This window comes from Silene latifolia, chromosome 10, assembly GCF_048544455.1.
Source record: "Silene latifolia isolate original U9 population chromosome 10, ASM4854445v1, whole genome shotgun sequence".
Lineage (NCBI taxonomy): Eukaryota > Viridiplantae > Streptophyta > Magnoliopsida > Caryophyllales > Caryophyllaceae > Silene > Silene latifolia.
Window position 1 is genome coordinate 157,925,336 of NC_133535.1, and position 24,617 is coordinate 157,949,952.

General features: G+C 33.9%; 2 protein-coding genes and 1 non-coding gene across 3 annotated transcripts; 1 reads left to right on the top strand and 2 right to left on the bottom strand.

Annotated features, from left to right (window-relative positions):
• The first annotated feature begins 9,521 nt into the window (after window positions 1-9,521).
• On the top strand, window positions 9,522-13,762 carry LOC141606573 (putative glycerol-3-phosphate transporter 1). Its single transcript, XM_074425752.1, has 3 exons — window positions 9,522-9,644; window positions 10,905-12,040; window positions 12,860-13,762. The coding sequence occupies exons 2-3, from the start codon at window positions 11,026-11,028 to the stop codon at window positions 13,411-13,413; spliced, it is 1,569 nt and encodes a 522-aa protein (XP_074281853.1). The 5' UTR covers window positions 9,522-9,644; window positions 10,905-11,025; the 3' UTR covers window positions 13,414-13,762.
• Window positions 13,763-18,772: 5,010 nt separating this feature from the next.
• TRNAG-GCC (transfer RNA glycine (anticodon GCC)) lies at window positions 18,773-18,843 on the bottom strand. The gene has a single exon. It is a non-coding gene; the product is annotated as a tRNA-Gly (tRNA).
• An 810-nt stretch (window positions 18,844-19,653) lies between these two features.
• LOC141606574 (mechanosensitive ion channel protein 10-like) lies at window positions 19,654-24,061 on the bottom strand. The gene is made up of 5 exons (XM_074425754.1): window positions 22,564-24,061; window positions 22,346-22,466; window positions 21,259-21,552; window positions 20,971-21,173; window positions 19,654-20,102 (listed from the first exon to the last, which is right to left on the bottom strand). The coding sequence occupies exons 1-5, from the start codon at window positions 23,820-23,822 to the stop codon at window positions 19,853-19,855; spliced, it is 2,127 nt and encodes a 708-aa protein (XP_074281855.1). The 5' UTR covers window positions 23,823-24,061; the 3' UTR covers window positions 19,654-19,852.
• Window positions 24,062-24,617: the final 556 nt, after the last annotated feature.

Below are 24,617 nucleotides of genomic sequence, written 5' to 3' on the forward strand. Positions count from 1 at the left end.
GATCTTAATAGAAAAGAGAACCAAGGAGGTATTATATTTAGCCCAAGTGTGTTTGGGCCAAAATTTTGTTGCTAGTTTTGGACTCAACAATTGTCGTGTTGTTTTTGTGAATCCTAAAGTCATGTTTTTTTCAGCTGAAAAGAGCTGAACTGTAGTGAACTTAACTTAGGGGTTGTTTGGTTCGAAATATTGGAATTGTTTGGAATGGATTGTGATATCATAGTGGTGTAGAGTTAGAACCTCATACTTGTTCATGAGTGTTTGGTTCGATCCTGGAATGGATATAGAGGTAGGAGTAATATGGAATGGAGTTAGAAACTTGAGTGAAAACATGAGTATGAGATTCCAAGGGGTTGGAATGGAGTTAGAATCCATTGTGTATCTAACTCCATTCCAAAAACCTCAAACCAAACACTAAAATGGATTGAATCCATTCCAATCCATTTCAAAAGTTCCAACCAAACACCCTCTAATGTAGTTGAGTTAAACTGAACTGAAGTAAGGGTTAATTTTTGAAGAGATGAGCTGAATGAAAATGAACTGAATAGATAGAGCTTAACTGAAATGTGTTAGAAATTAAGTCCAAAACAACAGGGCATAAATAAGACTTGTGTAAAGCGTCTTACAGAAATATATTACGTTCAAGTTCTTTTTCCCAAAGAAGTCCCGCTACAACGACCCGAAAAGCACAAATAGGATTATACATCCAGTTGTACCATAAGCATTGTACAATCAGGGTATAAGAATCCGAGCTTATATGTATTTTTTCGGAATTAATTCAAAGTTCATGTTTTTAATGTGTAAATGGATAAGATCAATACTTTCTAATAAAAAAGCTCATATTATTTAACATAAAGTTCAAATACTTTATCACAAAGTCCAGATTCTACACCATACAACATATAGGTTGTATAATCCATGAATTGCCCGAAAAGTCATCTGCTTGAAAGAGTCCTCCCTGCAGTGCGCCCTTCCTTGAATTATTCAATCATGCAATACTTATTGAATACAAAGAACAAAATGAATTTCAATCCCGACCTAGTTCTCAAAAATTTCGTGGCACCGGGCATGTGGTTGAACCGTCTACGATGAAGATATCTAATGCGCAAGAAAGAAGAGCTTAGATAAGAGATTATTGTTTTTTCCTGGAAAGCTCGACCAGCGATCAAACAAATACTTTTGGTATTTACATTTGGACATTATCGATCGTGTTTTATGCAGTTAGTCATATTTTATGTAGATGGTATCCGATTTAGATAATACGGAGTAATAACGTAACCGTGTTACAAAGCACTAGATGTTAGAACTGAAATCGAATACAAATATATATAGTCCATGACATGTAACATTCAAATTCTTACTCGTGATGTCAAAGAGTAAACGACATAATTACTTGTAAAATTATTGCTCATTTACTAAAGTTGATTGATGCAAGTATGCAACTGATGCAAAATTGCGAATTATAAATTCTCTCATTTCTTAAATAAGTTGTTGTGATAATTTCCAGCTTTTACAATTTGTTATGAAATTATCCAGTAGAAAATGTTCGTCGTTTGCCAGTGGTGTAAATTGACCAAGGTCTGCTAAAACGTCAAACTAGACATAATAAATATAGTTTGGTGTGCAATGCGCTAAATAATTGGCTAATACTACTGTACAACTTTGATTATTATAGTCAATATAATTTGACTAATAATTTCATCTTCTTTTATTTGCGTTTTATTTATTGTTGTTAAATTATGTCCACTAAATTGTTTAATGACATTATTCACGTGATTCAAGCTCTTTTCAATATTAAAATTTTTGGGCCACCTATATTAATTTTCTTCTTATTCTTTAAAGTATGATTGAAAATCGACCTCATTAATGTAAGTTTTTATTTGGTACTCCGCATAAGTAAAATGAATTAATTTACAGTGTGGCTGCTCTTGTGTTTATGTAGACAAAATTTCATAAATTTGTGCCTTTAAAATGCTTTTACAAGAAGATTTAAAGATATGTTTTTGTAATATTATCTTTTATTCTATATATGCATATAACCACATAAATCTGCTCGATGACCTCCTTTTTTTTGACTTTACAAGGATATACGGTATTCATTTTGCACAAAACTAAGAATAAAAAAATAATATGTCAATGAGAACATATTAATAAAATATTAGTCCTAAGTTCCTAACATGTTTTCACTTGGTTGATATGAATATTGATTTACTCATTTAAACCGTAGTACAAAGATTTTAGTAAATTAAAAGATTTTAAAAATAAAATAATAAAATAAATAAAATAGATAATTTATGTAACACCGTAGCTGTCAGGCCTATCACGGTAAACTAGACATTTTGTTGTTGTTCTCTCTGCACTGCAGAAGATCTCTGCATAGGGAAAGGGAGCTGCACGGGAGCCTGCTTATTTAAAACTCATTAATTTAATAATTGTTGAATTGGGAACAAAATAAAGTTGCCGCAAATGTCTCAAAAGACGGATTTAAAACAGGTTAAATAGTAATTACGGGTTTTTTTAACCTATGCCCACATAAAACAGGTTAAATAGTAATTACGGGTTTTTCTAACCTATGCTCAGTAGACATAGGTTAAGAAAGCCAAAAATAAAAAAATTTTAATAATGTCTTCGGAAATTTTAATATACAATTACTTTTACTTTTTTCCCAAGAAAAACATTAAAATCTTTCTATTTTTGCTTTCTTATCTTATGCCCTCTGGACATAGGATAGAAAACCCGTAATATTACATCCATTAGATAGAACAACTCAAGTTAGTCGTTATTTAATACTCCCTCCTAGGGGTGAACAGAAAGTGGTCCGGACCGGCAAACCGGACCGACCCGGACCGGCCGGTCCGGTCCAAACCGGATACATACCGGTCCTGTCTCCGGGTCCCAAAAAATATGGTGACCGGTCTCCGGTCCGGTCCACATAAAAAAATAAAACTAAATTGCCTTATAAATTGCCTTATAAATTAGTACCGGTCCGGTCCAAACCCAAAAAAAACCGGACCTAAAGGGTTCCGGTCCGGTCCGGTCCGGGTCCCCTTCTAACCGGTCCGGTCCGCGGTCTTGGGATATGTGGTTATCCGGTCTGCGGGTTCATCCGGTCCGGTCCGGTTTTGGACCGGTGATCACCCCTACTCCCTCTCATCCAAACCAAAGGTTATATTTGACTTTTTGGCACTATTCATGATTGTAGAGAATCTTTGATATTATTAGTAATGTACGGAGTATAAGAGAAAACATAGTCATGCGAGATCTTAGCTTGTTTGATTCATCGTCATGAATGCTATAAGAATATCAAGTTTTTATAATTTTTAATAATGGGTAACTAAAGATATTCACGTTGCAAAGTGCGTCTCGGCAAGCGTAATAAACCAAATGTAACATTTGATTTGGATGGGAGGAAGTAATAAGTTGTTTTCTCTATGTATAGTTGTATACTCTTCAACCCATTTAGCAAATGACAAAATTAAAAGGTATTACGTGAATTTTTCGTTATTTTTATTTTATCTATTATAATGAATAGTCAAATTTACTATAATTTATTAATCGTAAATTATTAACGTTTTCCGCTGTTACGAATCTAATTATATCCTTCGTAATACACAATTGACCATATCCTTGAGAAGTTGAAAATCAAAAATAGACGACGCACGTCATCCACTAAAAATGTCCACTCAAGTCCACGTCGCCACCATGCATGACCAACTCAGCAATCATACTGGCCCCACAAAGAGCATATTTGCGGAAGAATATAAACGTCCACGTAATCAAATTCTTTCACACGTGGATGCCACGCTGGCTTTTATTGGTCCGGATATGGCAACTAGGCAAGGAATATCCGCTATATATAGAAGGTATATTATAGTTTTATGCTTCCTTAATATCCGAATATGCCTTTTGGTGCATTATTGACCTCTAATTATTGGGCACCCAAATCTCTTCTACTTGCCCTACTTGTCTTTCGTTCTTTTTCACTTTGTTGCTTAAATATTTGAAGGACATCCTAGATTCCTAGCTAAAGTGCTCAACTCCTTAGTGCACTAATTTTCATTATCGATCGCAAATTTATAACGATCAAGTATTATTCATATAAAGTAAAGCGTTTATGGAATAACAATCTGTTTTATCTTGAACAACACTACTAGTAAATAGTAATAATTAAGATCGTATTAGTAAAGACGTATATAGTGATGAGCGTTATGTTGCATGCTGGAATTCCCTTTTTTATTTATGTTCTACGACCTTTAATTTGTGGCATGTTTGATCCAATTAAAAAACTCCTACTCCCTATTAGATATGGCTTATTTGCTTGCAACTTCTTTTCATTATAAAATTGATGTTATTTTTGGCGGTTGTACCACATCGTTATACACTGTAACCAACGAAAAACCTCTTACAGTATTTCCTTAAATTTAGATTATACTTCGTTATTTATGGCTAATATTGTTAATTCCAATTTCTTATTTACCTGGTGTGTACGATAATATAATAAAATAGGTGGACGTAAGAATTTCTTTAAACAACTCAAATGAACTTAGCAAAATATTGCAAGAAGGCAAAGAAAATAAATGGAATCATTTCTGTTATTCTTAAGTACTAGTTCAACATTAACATGCATGAACATATTGGAAAATGAGAGTGTATATATAATTAAAAATCATTATTGACAAAGTATATATTCCAATCCCCCTTATACTAAAAGAATAAGAAAACTGAAAATTTTCCCGCCTAAATGCTTTTAGCTAGAAAGTGGGCCTAACTTTATCTAGATATGTATTGGACCTAATATATGGCATTTGTGTGTCACAGACTCACAGTATCTTATCAAACACCGCATGTTTTATAGTTGGGCTAAATATATTTTATTCATTATTATCTCATTAGTCCAATGTATGTATCTTAAATGTTTTAAATATTATATTTAAAACGTATGCAGATTTTACTCATATTATTAAAATCATTGTGTGTTTTTCACTTTTTTGTTTTTTAAATTTTTTAATCCATATATAGTAACAAAAATTACAAAAATAGTTATATGCTTCAAATGCGCAAAAATGCATAAGTTTTGTAATTAAACTAACAATCTTATTTTTTTTAATCATAAACTTATCCCCGAGTAAAAATGTAAGATTCGCTTTATTTTAATTCATAGTATTTTTACACATTAACAATTGTAGATAATTAAAAATAAAATTAAAAGTTCATTTATATATTATTATTAGCTCTAATTATTAAGTTCTCTACACATGACCATCTAAAATACCGTGCATACGCACGGGCTCTAAACTAGTTGTTAATTAATCAATCATAAATCAACGTTAACATGCATGAACGTATAAGATGTATACTAATTCTTTGACAAAAGGAAAATGTCAAAAACTTTAATTTTGCTATTTGCATGATATTCTAAACGTGCCAATCACCCTTTTAATAGTATTTCAACATCTTCAAATAAATTGACGTTCTTATTAATGGTTCATTTGTTGTTCTTTTAATTTGAAAATGGATAATATTGCTAAAAAGTGGTACGTAGAGTATGGACCAACTATTTAATTGGCCACAATAAATAATAAATAATAGTGACAAACAACACCGAAAAATTAGAATTATTTGACGTGAATGGATGCAATCATACATAGAGCTGAACTGAACCGAAATGAGCTGAATGAGATCGAGCTGAAATTAAGCTGAAAAGAACAGGGCCTAACACCTAAAAATTAGAATTATTTGATGTGAATGGATTACAAACAAAGTTGATCTCTCTTATAACGGGTCATAAATTATAACGGACAAAATATAACGCGTTACTTTTATTTTTAATTATTATTTGTGTAGAAATAATAGAGGCCATGCAATAATATTATGGTATACTTGGATACGAAAAGAGCATAGTTGAAGTGACTTTACTAGAAATTCCATGCATACTTCGCTATACTATTTCCACGTACTACTTCCCAACTACTCGTACACAAGTCTCTTTCGTGCTATTTTTTTTGTCAATCACCCATTCACATCTTTCAGCCTCTTATTTTTCTTTTCCGATATAACTACACGAACAGGTTATTTACATTTGATTAATACATTTAAAATCAGACGAGACACTTGTTATACTCGTACTTTTTAAAGTAAATAAATATTTAGATATAATCCGTATAACTTTATACGGAGTAAAGTAATTTTCAGTACTATTCTCATGATGTAAGTTTTGTATTTTCAATTAAGCAACTCTATATATTGAATAAAAGTCAAATAAATTGAAAACGACTATTATGTAGTTTATGTACATAAGAATTAAGAACTGTAAAGAGTAAAATTTTATTTCATCATAATCGGAAACAAAATTACATCAAAAGCTACATATATAGTCTTTGTATACATAATTGCTCTAATAGTTTCTCTTTTGTGATCAATTGACAATTTTTGGAGGTAAGCAAATAATTATATTCATAGTTTTCTCACATATTTATACTAGGTTACATGTATTTTGTTCTCAATTCTATTCTATCGGTGAAACGATGTCTCCTTGGAAATTGTGGTTAAACGAGAGATTTGAGTTAGCTTAGCTCGTGAAAGTTTGAAATTTGTTATTAATACATGAAGATCAAGTCTTATTAAAATCTCATTTTTGATTTTTTTTTTCTCCTTTGATGCGACACCTAAAACTATTTTCGAGTTTACAAATTTTCAAATTGAATGCGATATTTTCCCTCACTCTTTGATCATAAGCTATATTAGAAAAAACGTGTGACCAAGGCCCAATTTATGTGTATTTATTTTCATATTCATAAACGTCATTTTCTATTTGACTTTTTATTTAATGAAAAAGCACCCTGCCAAGATAATGAAAATTGTATCATCAATTCATCATATACCGTATTAGTAAAAGTATCATTTTACTTTCTCATTTACAATTCATAGGACTATTTATACGATATAAAGTACTAAAATTTACTTCAGCTTTCTTGTAAACGACAATTCACGATGAACGTAATCAACGTATTAACTGGAAAGCCTCAAATTCAAATTTTATGAAAGTAATTTAATTTATAAAGACTTGTTTGGTAATTAACGAATTAACTCACACATAAACATATTGTAAATTAGATTATAAATGATGGGAGTAGATTTTATCAGAGATATGACCAACATATTTTAATTTTAATTAGCAACATTATCAAACCCCTTGGTAATTGCATATTCAGATTACTAGAATACTATTTCCTCCGTTTTTATATGATTTACCCATTTGTTGAATATATGTGTGAATTATTTTAATAAAATGGGTACATCATATGAAAATGGAGGAAGTAGTATATAAGCCCCGTGCAATGCATGCACGGTGTTCATAGAATTTTACCTTTTAATATATTACTCCCTCCATTCAACTCCACACTACACATATACCATTTTCATCCATTCAACTCCACACTACACCTTTCCTAAAAAGGAAATGAAAAAGACAATTTTATCCTAATTCCAACAACTTATTTACATCAAATGCCATTGTTGGCCCACTCTATTCCACCATAAAACCTCACATTTATATTTTTTTAACATTTTTAACCCCACCATTCTTTTCCCTATGTACTTTTAAACGTTTTTTTAATCCGTTCCTTAATACCCGTGCAAAAAGCATAAGTGTAGTGTGGAGTTGAATGGAGGGAGTATATTTATAGAGTGTAATATGACAATTCAATATTTTTTAACGTTTTTCATCATTGTATATTGATTTGAGAAGAAAAAAAAAACAATTTAAGTCATACTCAGAACATAAAATGTGCATTTTAATGAAAAAAAGTTTTTACACATATTTAATGATATTGTTTTATAACTTTTTAATAGCATATCTTTTAACTACAGCTTATCTTACCGAGAACAATTTTTTTATCCACAAAAAACCTAGAAGCAAATCTTAAATAGGGAACTATATTAAAATAGGAAAGAAAATAAGAAATTATATCAAAAATAGGGGAAATATTTTAGGCGGGATTATATTTCTTTGTAAAATGAATTAATTTTTTAGAATACTATTTAGTGAAGTATATTGTTTACTAAATATCAAAATTCGGATTGATCAAATATGTTATTTGCCAAACACTTTCGTAATATATCGCAATACGTCCATTAAATAATAAAAATAACGATGGCAAATTCCACCATTAGAGGAAGAAATTTTAATAAGGGAAGGCAGAGTCGTAGACGTAAACCCTAAATACAGTAACATAGAAGACAGTGATAGGATATTCAATCCAATTCAATTATAGAAAAAAGCATATTCTCACTGGTATGCGACTACACTGAAGCATATTCCTCCTCTCTTTGGCTTTGGCTGCCGCATTTTCCTTCTAATAAATTTTACTTTGTCACGCAAGAATACTAGCATTGCCATTTGCCAACATTATTTATATACTTTGTCAAAAAAAAAAAAAAAAAAAAAAAAAAAAAAAAAACAATATTTATATAATATCCTCTCATCTTATTCTCCAAAAAAAAAATTGTGAAAAATACGGCGTTTTATTGTCGATATCGTATCTTATTATAACGGTTGTAAAAAAGAAATAACGAGTGCAATAGAAATAGACTTGACACAACACAAGGCTAAATGATATCACTATACCAGAGACCAGACTTGTCTCGACCCAATTCTAATAGAACCGTCTAGAGACGAGTCTTTACCCATTAATGACTCAAACCCGCTTCATAATCTAATAGTGAATTAGCAATGCGAATCCAATTAACAAGATAAACTTAGGCTCCGTTTGGCACTACATTTCAGGTAGCTTATTTGACCAAATTAGCTAACTTGACCAAAATTTCAGCTGCCTGATTTTTTGCAAGTGTTTGGCAAGTAGCTTATTTGGTCAAATAAGGTACATGAAATGAAATGCCACCTCAGGTAGCATTTGAGAAATCAATACCTGAAATGACTTATTTTCCATTTTTTATTCTTTTATTCTATAATATTAAATAGTTTTCATATCCTTTTACGTCATTTTACCAAAATCAGCTACCTTTTCAGCTAGTTTGTCAAACACATTTTTATATAATCAGTTACCTTATCAGCTCCTAATTTTCAGCTACCTTATCAGTTAACTTTTCAAGTTTCAGTTAACTTTTCAGTTTTCAACTACCTTTTTAGGTTTCAGCTACCTTTTCAGGTAATTTTGTCAAACAGAGCCTCAACATCATCTCTAACTTAAAAACAATTTAAATAGACACGAGATTATCACTTCAAACTCCGAAAAATTAAAAAGTGAAATGTGTCCGACCCAATAATGTCCTATATTAAACCCGAGTTGACATGTCACTTAATAATAAACTATTTGAGTTATAACTAGACTCACCCTGAAAGAATACATTTCCCGAATCAATCTGAATCCAACATAACTTAAACCGAAACCAATCCGAGTAACCCGATTATCAACATTTTTTCCCATAAAAAAACAAAAATGTCACTCGGTCACTCCAACGCCCATTTATTTATAACAAGCTCAAAACGTTACTCAAAAATTCCAACATTCATTGTTCAGAAAGCAACCTTCTCTCAAGAAGTCTTCAAAGTGATAGAAAAAAACAGAGAGGATAAGGAAGTTTCAGAAACATTCAATCAAAATTAAGCTCATCTCTTTTATTTGGTATAATTTCTCTTCATTTTTATTCTTATTTACTCTTTTAATTTTATTTTTTACGTTCATATTGTTTGTATTATGGTTTGTTCATATGTTTGTAATATTGTATGATTTTATGTTTCAATTTTGAGTTTTTATTGACTAAATAATAAAGTTAGAAAATGGGTAGGTGTTGAAATTTTAATAATTTGAGTATAAATTCTGGGATTTTACTTCCATAGTAGAAATATTTATTCAATTATTCATCATTGTTTTGTTAATAATTTGTATGTTTGATAAGAAAACATGAAGAAAAAGTGAGTAAATAAGAGAAATTTGTGGGTATATCACTGGGACGAAGCTCGGTTCAAATTTTACATACGGCCGAAACATCAATCTTATTAGGTGTATCATGTCATCGTAAAATAAACCAATAAAAATATTGGATTTGCGAGCATTTTTCGCGAATTACTAAGGCGAATCAATCAATTTTTTTTCGTAAATTAGTAATCAATACATTGAATTGTTGGGTTAGTCAGAAAAATAAGGATTTGTTTATTTTATGCTAAAGTTTTATACGTATACTGTTTTTATTAACTTTTAACTGATAATTTTGGAGCTTTGTGCTTCAAAGATTTGTTCTTTTACAGTTTCTCTTTTATTATTTCATTTCTTTGTGTCTATGTAATATGTATGATGTTGGTTTGTCAAATTTCTGATTATTATTCACTCCGTCCTGATCATTTGTTTACGTTTGATAAAAACACTCCATCATAAAAAAATAAAAATTAAACAAATGATTGAAACGGAGGGAGTTCTTTACCGTATTATCGTATTAGCAGGAAATAAAACTGGAAATGTTAATATGAGCTTCAGTTGTTTTATCTAACATTAGAAGATTTTTTTTGATTTTTTCATCCCAAATTGATTATATACATTACTGCCACTGGTGATTACAAAGTTGTTAAAATTCATGTTGTTTGTTTTTGGTCTCAATGACGGAACCAAGATTTATAATTAGAAGACGGATTAGTCCTGCAATAAAGTAAACTAGAAAAAAGTTCGAAACTTTAAAAAGAATTTTCAATTTTTTCATTGTTTGGATTTCGGAACCTTCCATACTAGCCACTCTTTTTATCAGAGAGTTTGCTTGTGACCGTCACAACACTTTCTTCTTGTGACAGGTCACAAGCTTGTGACGGAATAGTGCTGTGACAAATGAGAATTTGTGATTTACCTGTTTTGTAAATTTTCTTCAACCTGATTTTTTTTTCTTACTGTTTACAGCTTGCTTGATTTGTTTCCTACCAAAGAACCAGGATTCTGTTCTGTTCTTTGCTCAACACCAACAAAAGTTGGATTCTTCCGGTTCTTCGATCAAAACTCGACTTAATTGATCGATTTATCAATGGGTTCAATCCATGAAATAGATCCTCTTGTGGTAAAAGATGAAAGGCCATTAGGGATTCGAGTAATCGAGAATTCTAACAAAAAATCCCTCTCATACCATACTTACCAAGCTATTGTTTTAACTGTAACATTTCTATCCTACACAACTTATCATTTAACTCGAAAGACGACGAGTATAGTGAAAAGTGCCCTTGATCCACAAACACCATCTGCAACATCAATAGACTTGAAATCCTACCCATGGCAAAGTAATTACCTTAATAACACTCTTTTGGGTGTTAGTAATGATGGATGGGTGCCCTTCAATGGGAGGGATGGCACGAAATTACTCGGGTACCTTGATGTGGCTTTCTTAGGAGTATATGCTGCAGGAATGTTCTTTTCAGGGCATATTGGTGATAGAATGAACTTGAGAGTTTTTCTGACAATCGGAATGTTGGGTACTGGTTTGTTTACCGCGTTATTTGGGTTTGGATATTGGTTTAATATCCATAACTTCTATTATTATTTGATTGTACAAATGTTGGCTGGAGTTCTGCAATCAACAGGTTGGCCATCAGTTGTTGCAGTTGTCGGTAATTGGTTTGGAAAAGGCGGTAGAGGTTTAATAATGGGTGTTTGGAACGCGCATACTTCTGTTGGTAATATTGCTGGTTCTTTGATTGCATCGTCTTTGTTGAAATACGGTTGGGGATGGTCTTTAGTTATTCCCGGTCTTACTATCACTCTTTCGGGATTAATTGTGTTCTTTTTCTTGCCCGTTAGTCCATTGTCTTGTGGGATGCATATGGGTGATGACGACCCGAGTTCTCCTAAGAAAGAAGCATTGGCAGAACCCTTCATACCATTTTCTGATTCGATTAATGAGTCAGACGATGAGGAACATGGAGCAGTCGGGTTTATTGAAGCTTGGAGAATTCCCGGGGTTGCTAATTATGCTCTTTGCTTGTTCTTTGCTAAATTGGTTGCTTATACCTTCTTATATTGGCTCCCGTTCTACATCAGTTCCACAGGTAAATCTCGTTCTTTCTGCATCAACTAATCTCGACTCACGAGTATAACCACTCAATTACTTTACCAGTTACTACTGAAATGTGCATCAACTAATCCCGACTCACGAGTATAACCACTCAATTACTTTACCAGTAACTACTAAAATGTGCAGCAATTACTTTACCAGTAACTACTGAAATGTGCATCAACTAATCTCGACTCACGAGTATAACCACTCAATTACTTCACCAGTTACTACTGAAATGTTGATCAACTAATCCCGACTCACGAGTATAACCACTCAATTACTTTACCAGTAACTACTGAAATGTGCAGCAATTACTTTACTAGTAACTACTGAAATGTGCATCAACTATTCTCGACTCACGAGTATATATCCATTTAGAATTAATTTGCTGTATTTATCTTTTTTCGGCCATGACACCCTGTAAAGTTCCTGTTTTTTCCGTAACCTGCACGTTTCCTAGACCTTGTGTCAGTCGTAATTTTTTTTCAAACTGAAAACCTCTTAAAGACGGTCAATTTGAAAAAAAAAAGTTAAGTTTATCGTATTCTGAACTTCTAACCAAGAGTTATTGACGGTCAATTTTTTTTTTTTTGCAAGAAAAGCGGGGTACACGAGAGAATATCCCTAGAATTAATTTGCTGTATTTATCTTTCTCGGCCATGACACCCTGTAAAGTTCCTGTTTTTTCCGTAACCTGCACGTTTCCTAGACCTCATGTCAGTCGGAAATGTAGCGAGTAATTTTTCATAGAATTAGTATTTGTGCCGATATTTTGAGGAACTAATCATTCTTTTTGCTTTGTATAATACAGAAATTGGCGGAGAATATCTATCAAGCGAAACAGCAGGAAATCTATCAACATTCTTCGACATAGGAGGAGTAATCGGAGGGATATTAGCGGGATTCTTTTCTGATAAACTCGATGCCAGAGCAATTACAGCAGCTTCCTTCACATACTTTATAATTCCAGCTTTATACTTATACAGAAACTACGGATTCCTCAATCTTTACCTTAATATTCTGCTAATGTTTGTAACCGGGATGTTTGTTAATGGACCATACGCTCTGATCACGACTGCAGTCTCCGCTGATCTTGGTACCCACGAGTCGTTGAAAGGCAACTCGAGGGCGCTTGCTACGGTTACAGCTATTATTGATGGTACTGGCTCTATTGGAGCTGCTGTGGGCCCACTGCTGACAGGTTACATTTCGAGTATTAGTTGGGATGCGGTTTTCACAATGCTGATGACTGCTGCTCTGATAGCAGGACTGCTTCTTACTAAGCTTGTTATCGAAGAGGTTCGTATTAAGATTGATGGAACACGAATCCGGAGGCCTAATGTTTCAAGGGATCATGTTGTTTGAAGTACAAATTAAAGCTAGTTTAACTGATAAAGTCCTTCGGAGATTTTGCGAGTACATTGAATTCATTTAACTGTTGACACTGGAGGAGTGGAGGGTCTACCATTTCCTGGAAACCGAAAGTAGGAAAAAAAATGTGTGTGTGTGTGTGCGCGCGAGTGTGTGATTTCGTCTCGATAAAAAGTATTAGGATTATGGAGAGGAAAGGTTGTTGTTGTAAAGTATAGCAATGGAGAAATGATGTACAAAGGGATTCCATGCTGTATCTTGTATCTTATATTGATCTGTATGAACATTCAAAAAAAAAAGATGGTTCATTTTACCATATTTTTTATACATGTATTTGTACAAATTTGTGAGATTATTTGAAAGTTGTCCTCATTTTATGCAATTAATAGATTATACCTCGAGTTGTATGGTTTAGCATCTAAGTTCTATACTAAAGTTTCTGAATTTACACCCCTAAACATTAATAAAAAAAAAAAAAAATTGAATAGTTCAGAAAAATTATACATCAGCTTGGATAAATGTATAATGGTTGTATAATGCTTATTATAGAATTGGAGGTATAGTAATATTTGTGCATTTTATGCCTCATGTTAAGTTTATTCTTCTTTTATTAGGTAAAAAGAAATGTACAAGGCTAGCAAATAACGATTGGGATTTGAACCTACGACATGAGGAGTGCAAATATTTTCTTAATAACTAGTCTAAGACCTCTATTCTGATCTTCAACATATAAAATTCGCAACTTATTACTAGGGGTGAGCAAAACCGGATATCCGATCCGAATTTCAAAACCGGATCGGATATCCGAATTTAAAATTATCATTTTTCATTATCCACATCCGATCCGAATAATTCGGATATCCGAAAATCTGGAATCCGAAAATTCGGAGATCTAGATTTCGGAAACCGGAGTCAATCCAGATTTAAATGTATAGTAAAAATTCCACCGAGGCTTTTGGTATTGGGCTAATGGCAGACTAAAATTAAAGGCGATTTCGGCCCATTTCGCATTTTGCAACCCACTAAAAAAGGTAACGTCTTCGATCGCATAAATTACAAGTCTTGATCGCATAAATTACAAGTTCGATCGCATAAATTACAAGTCTTAATTGCATAAATTATAAGTTTTTATTACAAATTTCAAAACTATTCTAAATACCGCATAAACTAAACATAAAGTTTTCCTTTTTTTTTCTATATAAATTTTTAAAATTCGGATCGGATTCGGATATCCGGTTTTAAGAAAATCACAATCCACATCCGATCCAGTTTATTCGGAAAAAACCGGATCGGATTTCCAATTTAAATGCTATCCATATATTCGGATTTTTTTCCTGGATTTCGGATCGGATTCGGAAAAAAAATTCGGATCGGATATTTTTTGCTCAAACCTACTTATTACCCTGAAAGTTGTGTTTTTTCAAGTGTTTTGGTACTTGGTAGCGAGACATTTTGTTTAACGGAGAAGGTTTTGGGTGACAAACTGACAATATCGAGATATATTTAAGATATTGGATTGGAAATGGTTTAACATTTACATCACCCTTATATAATTAGTTGAATTTTTTGGAGTCTAATTTAGTCTAAGCATGAAACATGCTTCTCCGAAGCACAAATTCTCATTGAAGATATGACATATTCGTCACAAGCTGAAGACGGATACCATTTTACCTCACAATGTACCCACTTTTTCTCTCTCTGCAACACTATTCATGTGGTCCCCTTTCTCCACTAACCCATTTTATTACCATTTTATCTCACAAAATATCCGTCACAAATGGTAACCCGTCACAAGGGAGACCAATTGTCTCCGAAGTGACATTCGGTGGCATTTCACAAATATTCATCACCTACTAAACATAAAGACGTTAACGTTAAGAAACGTCTTTTAAGCAAGTGATAGGAGTTCGAGGAAAAAACTAAACTTGAAGAATAACGTTTGAATTTACATAATTTTCTTCATTAAGTTGCATTCAGTATCCGAAAAAAATTGATTCTAGAAAAACATTGTCATGTTTCCACTTACAAGGAACATGTAGTGATGTAGATTAACCCTAATGTAGATTCTTGCACCTTGTAACATGATTGGTTTCAACTTTCAAAATAGGGACGTAATACTTCTTCACTATTGGAGAATAGAAAGTACTACGTAGCTATCAACATATATAAATAAGCCAAGTTATTATGAAATACGAAGTAATATATAATTAATTAATTAGTGACAAAGGTGTTATTATTTTAATTTTATAATTTTATAATATGAAATACCAAAATGCGTGAAGTTGGTTCCAGTTGTGGTAATGATTCCATTTGAGAAAGAGACTTATGGAGAATTGAAGAAGTATTGTAAATTTGCAAATTGCAATCGTCATTTTTTTTATCTTAACTATGAAGTTGGGGATTTCTATTCTCACCTGCCATATACTTCTCTCATTTGAAAAAAAAAATATTTTATCATTATTTTTTATGAACCTGAAACACATGACCGTGGGCTATTCGTTCACAATCCAACCCATTTAGGCAACATAGGCCTCATAGCATTGGGTATTGTATCAACAATTCTCATTTTAAACGGACTATTTGTTTGAAAGTTTAAGGCAGCTATATATGATCATTTTTATGGTAAAATGTGATCATTTAATGACTAAATATTATGACTAGTGTTTATTTATTGTTCAGGTAACTTTTTGTCAAAAGTGTTTATATTTAACTGTAAATGGATAACATATAACCCGTCTGAAACCTTCATACTTAAATGAGCTTATGAATGAAAACCTCCAAAAAAATAATTTTTTTATGTATATATTAGATAAATTATTGTAAGTAGTGAGTAGTGAGTAGTGACTAGTGACTAATGCGGCAAATATAACGAGGTCACAAGGTTGGTGATCATCATCTCTTCTAGACCACAAATAAGATACTAGTGCGTCCTTAATCACTAAATTTAATTATTGCTAATGTAATATTGTAATCCCTAATCACAAGGTTGGTTATCATCACCTCTCTTAGACCACAAATAAGAAACTAATGCGTGCTTAATCACTAAATATAAGTATTGTTAATGTTTCCTTTGGACTTAATTAGGAGTACTAACATCATTCTTTAACCATTAGATTATTCACTAACGACTTTTTCTTAATGTTATCGCTCGCTCTTACTATAAAATGAAAATTTCTAATATTTTAATAAAAATTTGCAAACTTTTTCCGAATTTTCCTAATGCTATTACCCGTTGAAATTTTTTGACCATCTAAGTTAAAATTATGTCTTCGTCCTTCACTACTAAGTATATAATAGAGTAGACATGTACTTGGGCCGGGCTAGTGCCGGGTCGGGCGGGCCAGGCTCTCCTGCTTAGACCCGGGCCAGGCCATTGGGAGGGGGTGGGCTTGGTCGGGTTGGGTCGGGCAGAAATATGCTTGACCCGGGTCAGGTCCCGAGGTGGGTCAAGAGCGGGGCGGACTGACGGGCCTTACCAATTTATTTATTTTATTTTTTATTTTTGCTAAAATGGCGGGCCAAAGACAGGCCGAGCTGGAATTTTAGGATCTGGGCCAGGCCCGGGCAAACGGCGGGCCAAGATGCATAAAACAACGGGCCAAGGCGGGCTAGAACCGGATCGGGTCGGCCCATGCTAATGGCAAGCTCTATAATAGAGAATATAATATATAAATTAATGTAATATTTTGCCGTTATTGTTAATAATAATATCTTGATTATTTCAGTATTATCATATTCATATAAATTGTATAATATTATGTCATCGATAATTCGTATTCCCTATATCTCATTCATTCGTTTACCTTTGATTAAAATACTCCTCACAAAAACTAAAAAAGGTAAATAAATAATTTAGACAAAGGGAGTAATTTTTTGTACGAGTATGATTTTTTTTTTTTTTGTGAAATGTAAGTATAGTATAAAGATCAAAAAAACGTAACCATACAAAGATTGTAACTAGCACAGTCTCAGACTCTCAGGTGCCGTTACCAACCCAGACTAACACAAAGACGGGCCAGAGAGACCCATCTAAAGACCAGAACTCAAGTTGGCCCAAGTCCAATGGAAACTTGAACCAAATACCTCTAACTTCTTATTACGGAGTACAACAAAACCAGATACTCACTCCCTCCGTAAACTTCACTTCGCATATTTGCTTTTTACACGGGTATTAAGAAACGGATTAAAAAAACTATAAAAAGTACATAGGGAAAGAGAATGGTGGGGTTAAAAATGTTAAAAAAATATAAAGGTATGGTTTTACGGTGGATTAGTGTGCGGTATAGATGACATTTTTTGTAAATATGAAATGTAAATAAGAATAGAATGGTCATTTTTTTTACCTAAAAAGGAAACATGGAAAATGGATTTGAATGGAGGGAGTAAAAAACAAAGGATTATTTAACAAGAATACTCTGAACTATTGGTGGTCTTCTCAAAATACTCCGAACTTCAATTTAACTCACAATATACCGTACAATTACCCCCATCTTCTCGTATTGCACTTGACTCATTTTTAACCTGTAAAATCAGGTCAAATAGTCATGTGGGTGGTGATGGATCCCACTACCATCACTACATACCATAACCACTAACTTCTTCTTCTCCATTCACACCATAACAACCGCATAAACCACCTCCTAGCTACGCACCACCACCATCACTACACACGTCTACACCCTTGCTTTAAGGTACCACCCACGCCACACTTAACCACCAACTGCCTCATTCCCGAATGTTTCTCCACCAACTGCACCATTCACGCCATGTTTATCCACCACCATGGTCACCCATAAACACTACTTCTTCCAATTAAACCCTAGATACCTATTCACATCACGTATCTCCACCACCATTACACCACCATTCACACAGCCAACACCACATCGAGTCATATCGTTGCCTCCTTTTCTCCATTGCCCCACCTTTTCTTTCCCATCTATAAACCAAATGTAACAGCCTGCCCTTTCTTTTGTCGCCGACTACCACAACTCCGGCCTGGTGCATCTCACCTCTTCACCTTCGTCATCGTCGTCCTTTCCCTCCTCCTACAATCAGGTAAATCCTAGATCCCCAAATTAATTGGGATAATGTTAATTTGGGTTTTTGGGGGTTGTGGGATGTCGTTATGGTGGTCAGCGGAGGTATGGAGGCGTCGGAAGTCATTAATTAAATTAGGATAGGTGGTTATGGTGGATGGTGGAGGTTGTGGTGTTGGTTATGTGGTTATAGATAAGGGTTAGGTGGGTTATAAGAAGAGATAAGAGAAAGGTTACCTGCTAAAGAGGTAGACACGGGTGGCGGACCCCAAAGGTGCCACAAATATGCGCAATTATCATCACTGCTTGTTTAATGCACCAGCCGGGAATCGAACCCGGGTCTGTACCGTGGCAGGGTACTATTCTACCACTAGACCACTGGTGCTGATTTGTACGAGTATGATGATACTAACTTGTATTGCTATTTTTTTTATCATGGTAGAGTCGATAAATAATCATACACAAATTGTATTGCAAATGTGCAAGGGCCTCGGAATATGTGATCTTCACTTGGCCTTTTGGGCTCTTGCAACTTTGGCCCCAAAACTTTTCTTATAACGAACATATCGACAGTAACCTCACTTAATCTTGAAATTATTGTCTTTTTTAACATTATCGAGAGACCGTTTCAGTATTGTGTTTGCTAATTGTTCCAACGTAAAATAAAATAAAATGATCGTATCCTAAACCCTAAACCCTAAATAAAAAAAACGAAACACAATTTACGGTCCCTCTAGAGTATCCCATTTTTTCCTTCTGATTTCGATCAACGGAATATGTAAGCTTCAAATGTTTGTAAATCACAATGCAGTATATTCATCAGTTCCCAAAATTGCGTGTAACCTCACAATATAACCCTATTATAATCTAGCATCAACCGAAAATCCTCTCACCAATTCAGAATCTTAGTTGAGACCGTCTTAAGCTAAAGACCCTCCTTCATGCTACATAGTACATCTAACGATCGCTATAATAACTATGTTGTACACATAAGACAGTAAAACTAGCTGAATCGGCAATAATCACAACTAACAAGTACCGAAATCACAAAAAAAAAAAAAAAAAAAAAAAAAAATTAACCTATTGAATTGGCAAATTTGGGATAAGCAAAAAGTTCAAATGCAATCGCTAAAACATTTGGTGTAGACTACGAAATATATGCATTTTCAGGTGAAAAAAAACACGCGACTATGTAATTGAATCGTCCAGTGGGTATTTCATAAATTCATTTCCTTTTCCGCGATAAAAAGAACAGGGACAGGATTAAAATGCTACAAAATTTACTCACTAACTCACCCATGTTCCAACATTTTGAAAAAAAAAAAAGATACAGTTGACTTTGACTTACGCGCATATTTGCCAAAAGAGCGTATCAACAACAGGAGATGATAATATTAGCCATGGGTCGGCATATTACTAAGAAGAACTTCTTGAGGCAAGAGATTGTAAGTGATCTCTAGGGAGTCGAAAATAGTCTTCATCTCCAACACGAGTTCTGTTCTCCGTCTGCTTTTTTCTGGATAATTTTGGAAGTTCATCGTGTGATTGAAATATAGAGCCATCTTTATCTTATTTATATTCTCAATCTCTTTCACGACTAAATTGTGGGTTGGATGCCAAATGAACGGATTTTTCTCCAGATACCTGCAACGGAGTAGAAGAAAATAAGCGGCTTCACTTCATGTTCAAATCATTTAAACCTACACTGCTGAATTGCTTCATATTTTCCAGCTTTCAGGTCTTATGACTTTATGAGTCATACAGCTTATACAAGACGCGAACGTTTAGTAAGTTGTTTTGCTCTATTCCATCATATTCCAAAGCCAAAGATAGTGATTCGTTCGTTCCATTGGTAATGGAAAAGATTTTAGAAATCCATATAAGAATTAGTTAAGCTTCTTTAGTATATCAATGTAGCCAACCAATTTTAGCTCCATCTCTTTTCGGTAATACGGCCAGAAAAATCTAAAATCTTGAAAGGGAAAATGCACGCAGTGCCCTTGAGGTTTGCCTTTTTGCCCGAAATATCCAATTTTTTATCCGAAAAAATTTAAGAGGCCATAACTCGTGTTTACGAGTTCAGAAAGTGATAATTTTTTTTTCAAATCGATCATCTTTCCGAGAACTACGATTTGAAAAAAAAAAAATTATCGTACTTTGGATCCCGTGGCTAGGAGTTATTGTATGTCAAAAGTTTTTTTTGACCGAACAAACTTTGAGTAACCATATCTCTTGGTCACGAATTTCAAACTCGACAATTTTTTTTTTCAAGTCGTAGTTCTCGGAAAGATGATCAATTTGAAAAAAAATCATCATTTTCTGAGTTCGTAACCACGAGTTAGGGCCTCTTAAAAATTTCCGCATCAAAAAATTGGGTATTTCGGGCAAAAAGGCAAACCTCTACGGGCACTGCGTGCATTTTCCCATCTTGAATTGGTTCCTTTCAAATATTAGGAGGTGGAGTGGGGAGGAATAAAATGATAAAACATAGCAACAAAACGCGTGAACTTACTGTTTTATACGTTCCTTCAGCTGCGCAATCTTTGGCAACGGTGTCCTGTAGTCAATTGCGAATTCTAAAGCATCTCCTTGATCTGGACTCCTATAGAAGTTGCTGATGGGTTTAGTAGATAGAACAGAATTCGGATAATAGACCTTCTCATTGTCGGCTTTCAGAAATACTGTCGTTAAGATATTCATTTCTTCAACTATCAACTGCAAAAACATAAAAGGAATAAAATCGCGTGCAACTTAAATATTTTAAAATTTCAGAAAACAGATGACTGGCTGAAATAATTACCATTGTTCCATCAATGACACAGCGATCACTAACATCAAAGGGATGCATAACGAAGACAAATATGATTGCTTCAAAGATCGTCTTGCAAGTGTTGCCAAAAATGAAAGCTGCGACAACAAGTTGTGAAGAGAAGAAAAGAAGCATCTTCGTAGTAGCAACCTCCGTCAGAAGAAGCCAGAGTATAATCATTATAACAATCAGTATTCCAATCGCAATCTTGTTGAGCTCATCTACAGCAGTCTTGTTGTCATTTAAAGCATGTTTAAGTGCTTGTCGATCTTTGTAAACTCTAACCTACAATGGAAAAATAATTACGAGAAAAAAAAAATCAACTACAAGAAAAATATCTTGAATCGGTGACCAAACTACAGATATAAGCAGTGCTGTACTACAACAGGCTGACATCTACTTGGAAATTTTAACAACAATGACATTACACGGCCTGATAATAGATAAGTCGACAGAAAGTAAAGGAAAACAGTCGCAATATCTCGAACCGGTGACCAAACTACAAGAAAAATATGAATTCACTTTAACAACAATGAAAATTTTTCGCCTCTCTGAGTTTGCACAGGGAGATAAAACCAATAAAATTTGAGCGGAATTAGAAGTTATCAGTTATGCTTCATCCTCCAATATAATTTGCACAGGAAGATAAAACCAAACTCTTTCAGTTTATTCTCAAATGAGCCTCTCGCGTACCATGTCAGAAACACACAACGCCTAAAAACCGGGTATGACACTAGAACATCTCAGATTCTCAGTCAAGCCAAAACACTAGGGTTTTTCATAAAGAAGCCATGTCTAACACTTAACATGCATCCAAGTCGGATACTTCTAATTGAGTCCAGGTTATGTGGGGACATGCGTAGAACTACGTGGCTAAAGAAAGGTGGTGTTTGCTTGATTTTTAGCCTCGGAAGTTTGAACTATCCTGATGAAAACATGCCTTATTCAACCATCATAGCAGCAACTGTACTAACCAGGAATGCTACTAAGAATGACAGGAGGATGACAGTGGTAAAACGCTAAAATTACCATTGATTTACCAACAGGCATATGAAAGAGACGAAGACGTTAAACTTACCACCCAGTTACAAAATGCTTTCAAATCAATATGTCCCTTCTCATTGGCATCGAAAAACTGATAAACAAGATTCACCTCTTCCCATATCATGAACCTACGAAGGTCATCTCTCTCAATATAACTGTAAACACAAAACTGAAGTTAATTAGACGATATCTAGCTAGACCGCCACAATCAAAACAAGAACTGAAACAATCGAAAACACAAAATTATCTTACAGTTCAATCTTATCTCCAATGACATTGTAAAATATTCTAACAGCTGTGGCAATAGCAGCTTCCTCACTAGTAATCTCATTATCATCTAATTGAACCCCTCCTTCAACCACATCTTCGTTAAGGATTCCCGACATAGTAGACAACCCTGAATTCGACACCACATCAACCAACAACTTCATAGTCCAAGAAGGTACTTTCTCTTGCTTCATTTGATGAAGTTTACCCCAATCAACCACCTTCTTCTCCTTTTGATTCCCGGTATTCTCAGTAAAACTAACTAACCCACCAGAACTCTCTTGCTTACTAATTTTCCTAGACAATTCAACAACAGGACGCCCGGAAAGCGTCTGCAACACATAATGATGAAACACAGCTTCCTGAATCCTTTCAAAAAACCTATTCAGATGAAAAGAAGATGCTAATATCTTCATCAACGTCGTTTTCACTAACCATAAGAATGACCCTATGAGCAATGTAATCAAACTCCATGTAATGAAATCGAGTACGCTTTTCGCCTTATGGGTTTTCCTCACATCAGGCTTTAATAACAGACACCAAGTACCAAGTACAACACCAATCCAAATAAACACAACCACATTAGTCTGCAATCCATGTGTAAAATACACAACATTCTTTTTCAACAGAAATTTCCATTCAATTAAAAACACAATCAAATGCACAAACCATTGAGTTACCAACATGCCTGAAAAAGTTACCATAACAAGCACAAACCATTTCCATACTTCTACACCTAAAAAGACTCCACCTTTAAACTTTTTAACTGCTAAACTGGAAAGCAAACAACCTAAAATCAACAAAAAAACAGTAAACTCAATTAAAAATTTAACAGTCATTTTTTTCCTATTTCTAGCAGTAAGTTGACAAGTAACCCTTTGGTAAATCTCTTTTTCATCAGGACCATCATCTTTATTCTTGATATCTTTATCTTTTGGAGTTTTTACTGCAAAAGAAGGAGAATGTTCAAACATTTCTAAAGTTTGTGAATCAAGTGGAACTGAAGGTTCACCAAACCTGGTTTTTGACTTAAATGTCCTTCTCCTGATTAAGGGTGAATCAGGAGATGGGTATTTTGGAGGTTTATTAGGGCTATGGCTAGGGCTAAACTTGGAAATTTCAGGAGATTTGCAAGAAATATTTGTAGGGTTTTTGTCAATTTCATTGCTTTCTAAACCCAGATTAATTGCAACTTCATCATTTTCTTCAGGGTTTCTCATATTCTTGTCATTGTTGGTTGCCATTCTAGTAAGTTGTGAGTACGTCTTAACTTAAGACCGTCTGAAACAAGAACTTGTGATGAATGAATGAATGAAAGATCAGTTCTTTAATGGTTTTTGAAGCTCTTAAGAGTGTTCATTTTAGCATGTGCTTAATTTGACAGAGATTAATGAATGTGAAAGTAGGTTTTGGAGTGTGAAACAGGGGTTTTGAGACAGTGGTGGCTGACTGACATTAAAAGACAAAGACAAGTCACAAACTAAAGTATTTCCTCCATCCAAACCAGCAGGCAGCAGTGGGTCTTCCTTCAGACCATTGTTTTTGGTCTGAAATAAGACGTACAACATGTTATCATTTGACAGTAAAATGTTTGTATTTTTCTGATAATATGTTACCATTATTTTCCCCACTATTTTCAGGGTAAAAAGTGACACCTCTAGTGATAACATTTTGTAGATTCACTGCTTACATTTTCTCAAAAAATGGCAACATTTTGTCGGTCTTATTTCAGACGGAAAAAGTGCCCGTCTGAAATAAGATTTTGCGCCAAACCAGAGACTTGCTTTTTGGCACTATCTATGATCGAGAATCTTTGATATTATTCTTAATTTATAAGACAAAATATAGTTATGTAAGATGTTTGATTTATATGAATGCTTTAAGAATATCAAATTTTTTATAATTTTTAATAGTGTAACTAAAGATATTCACGTTTCAAACCATGCTCGGCAAGTGTGATAAAGCAACGGTTACCTTTGGTTTGGATGAGAGAAAGTATAATATAAGCAGAAACTCTCATTTAAGACGGTCTCGTGTCA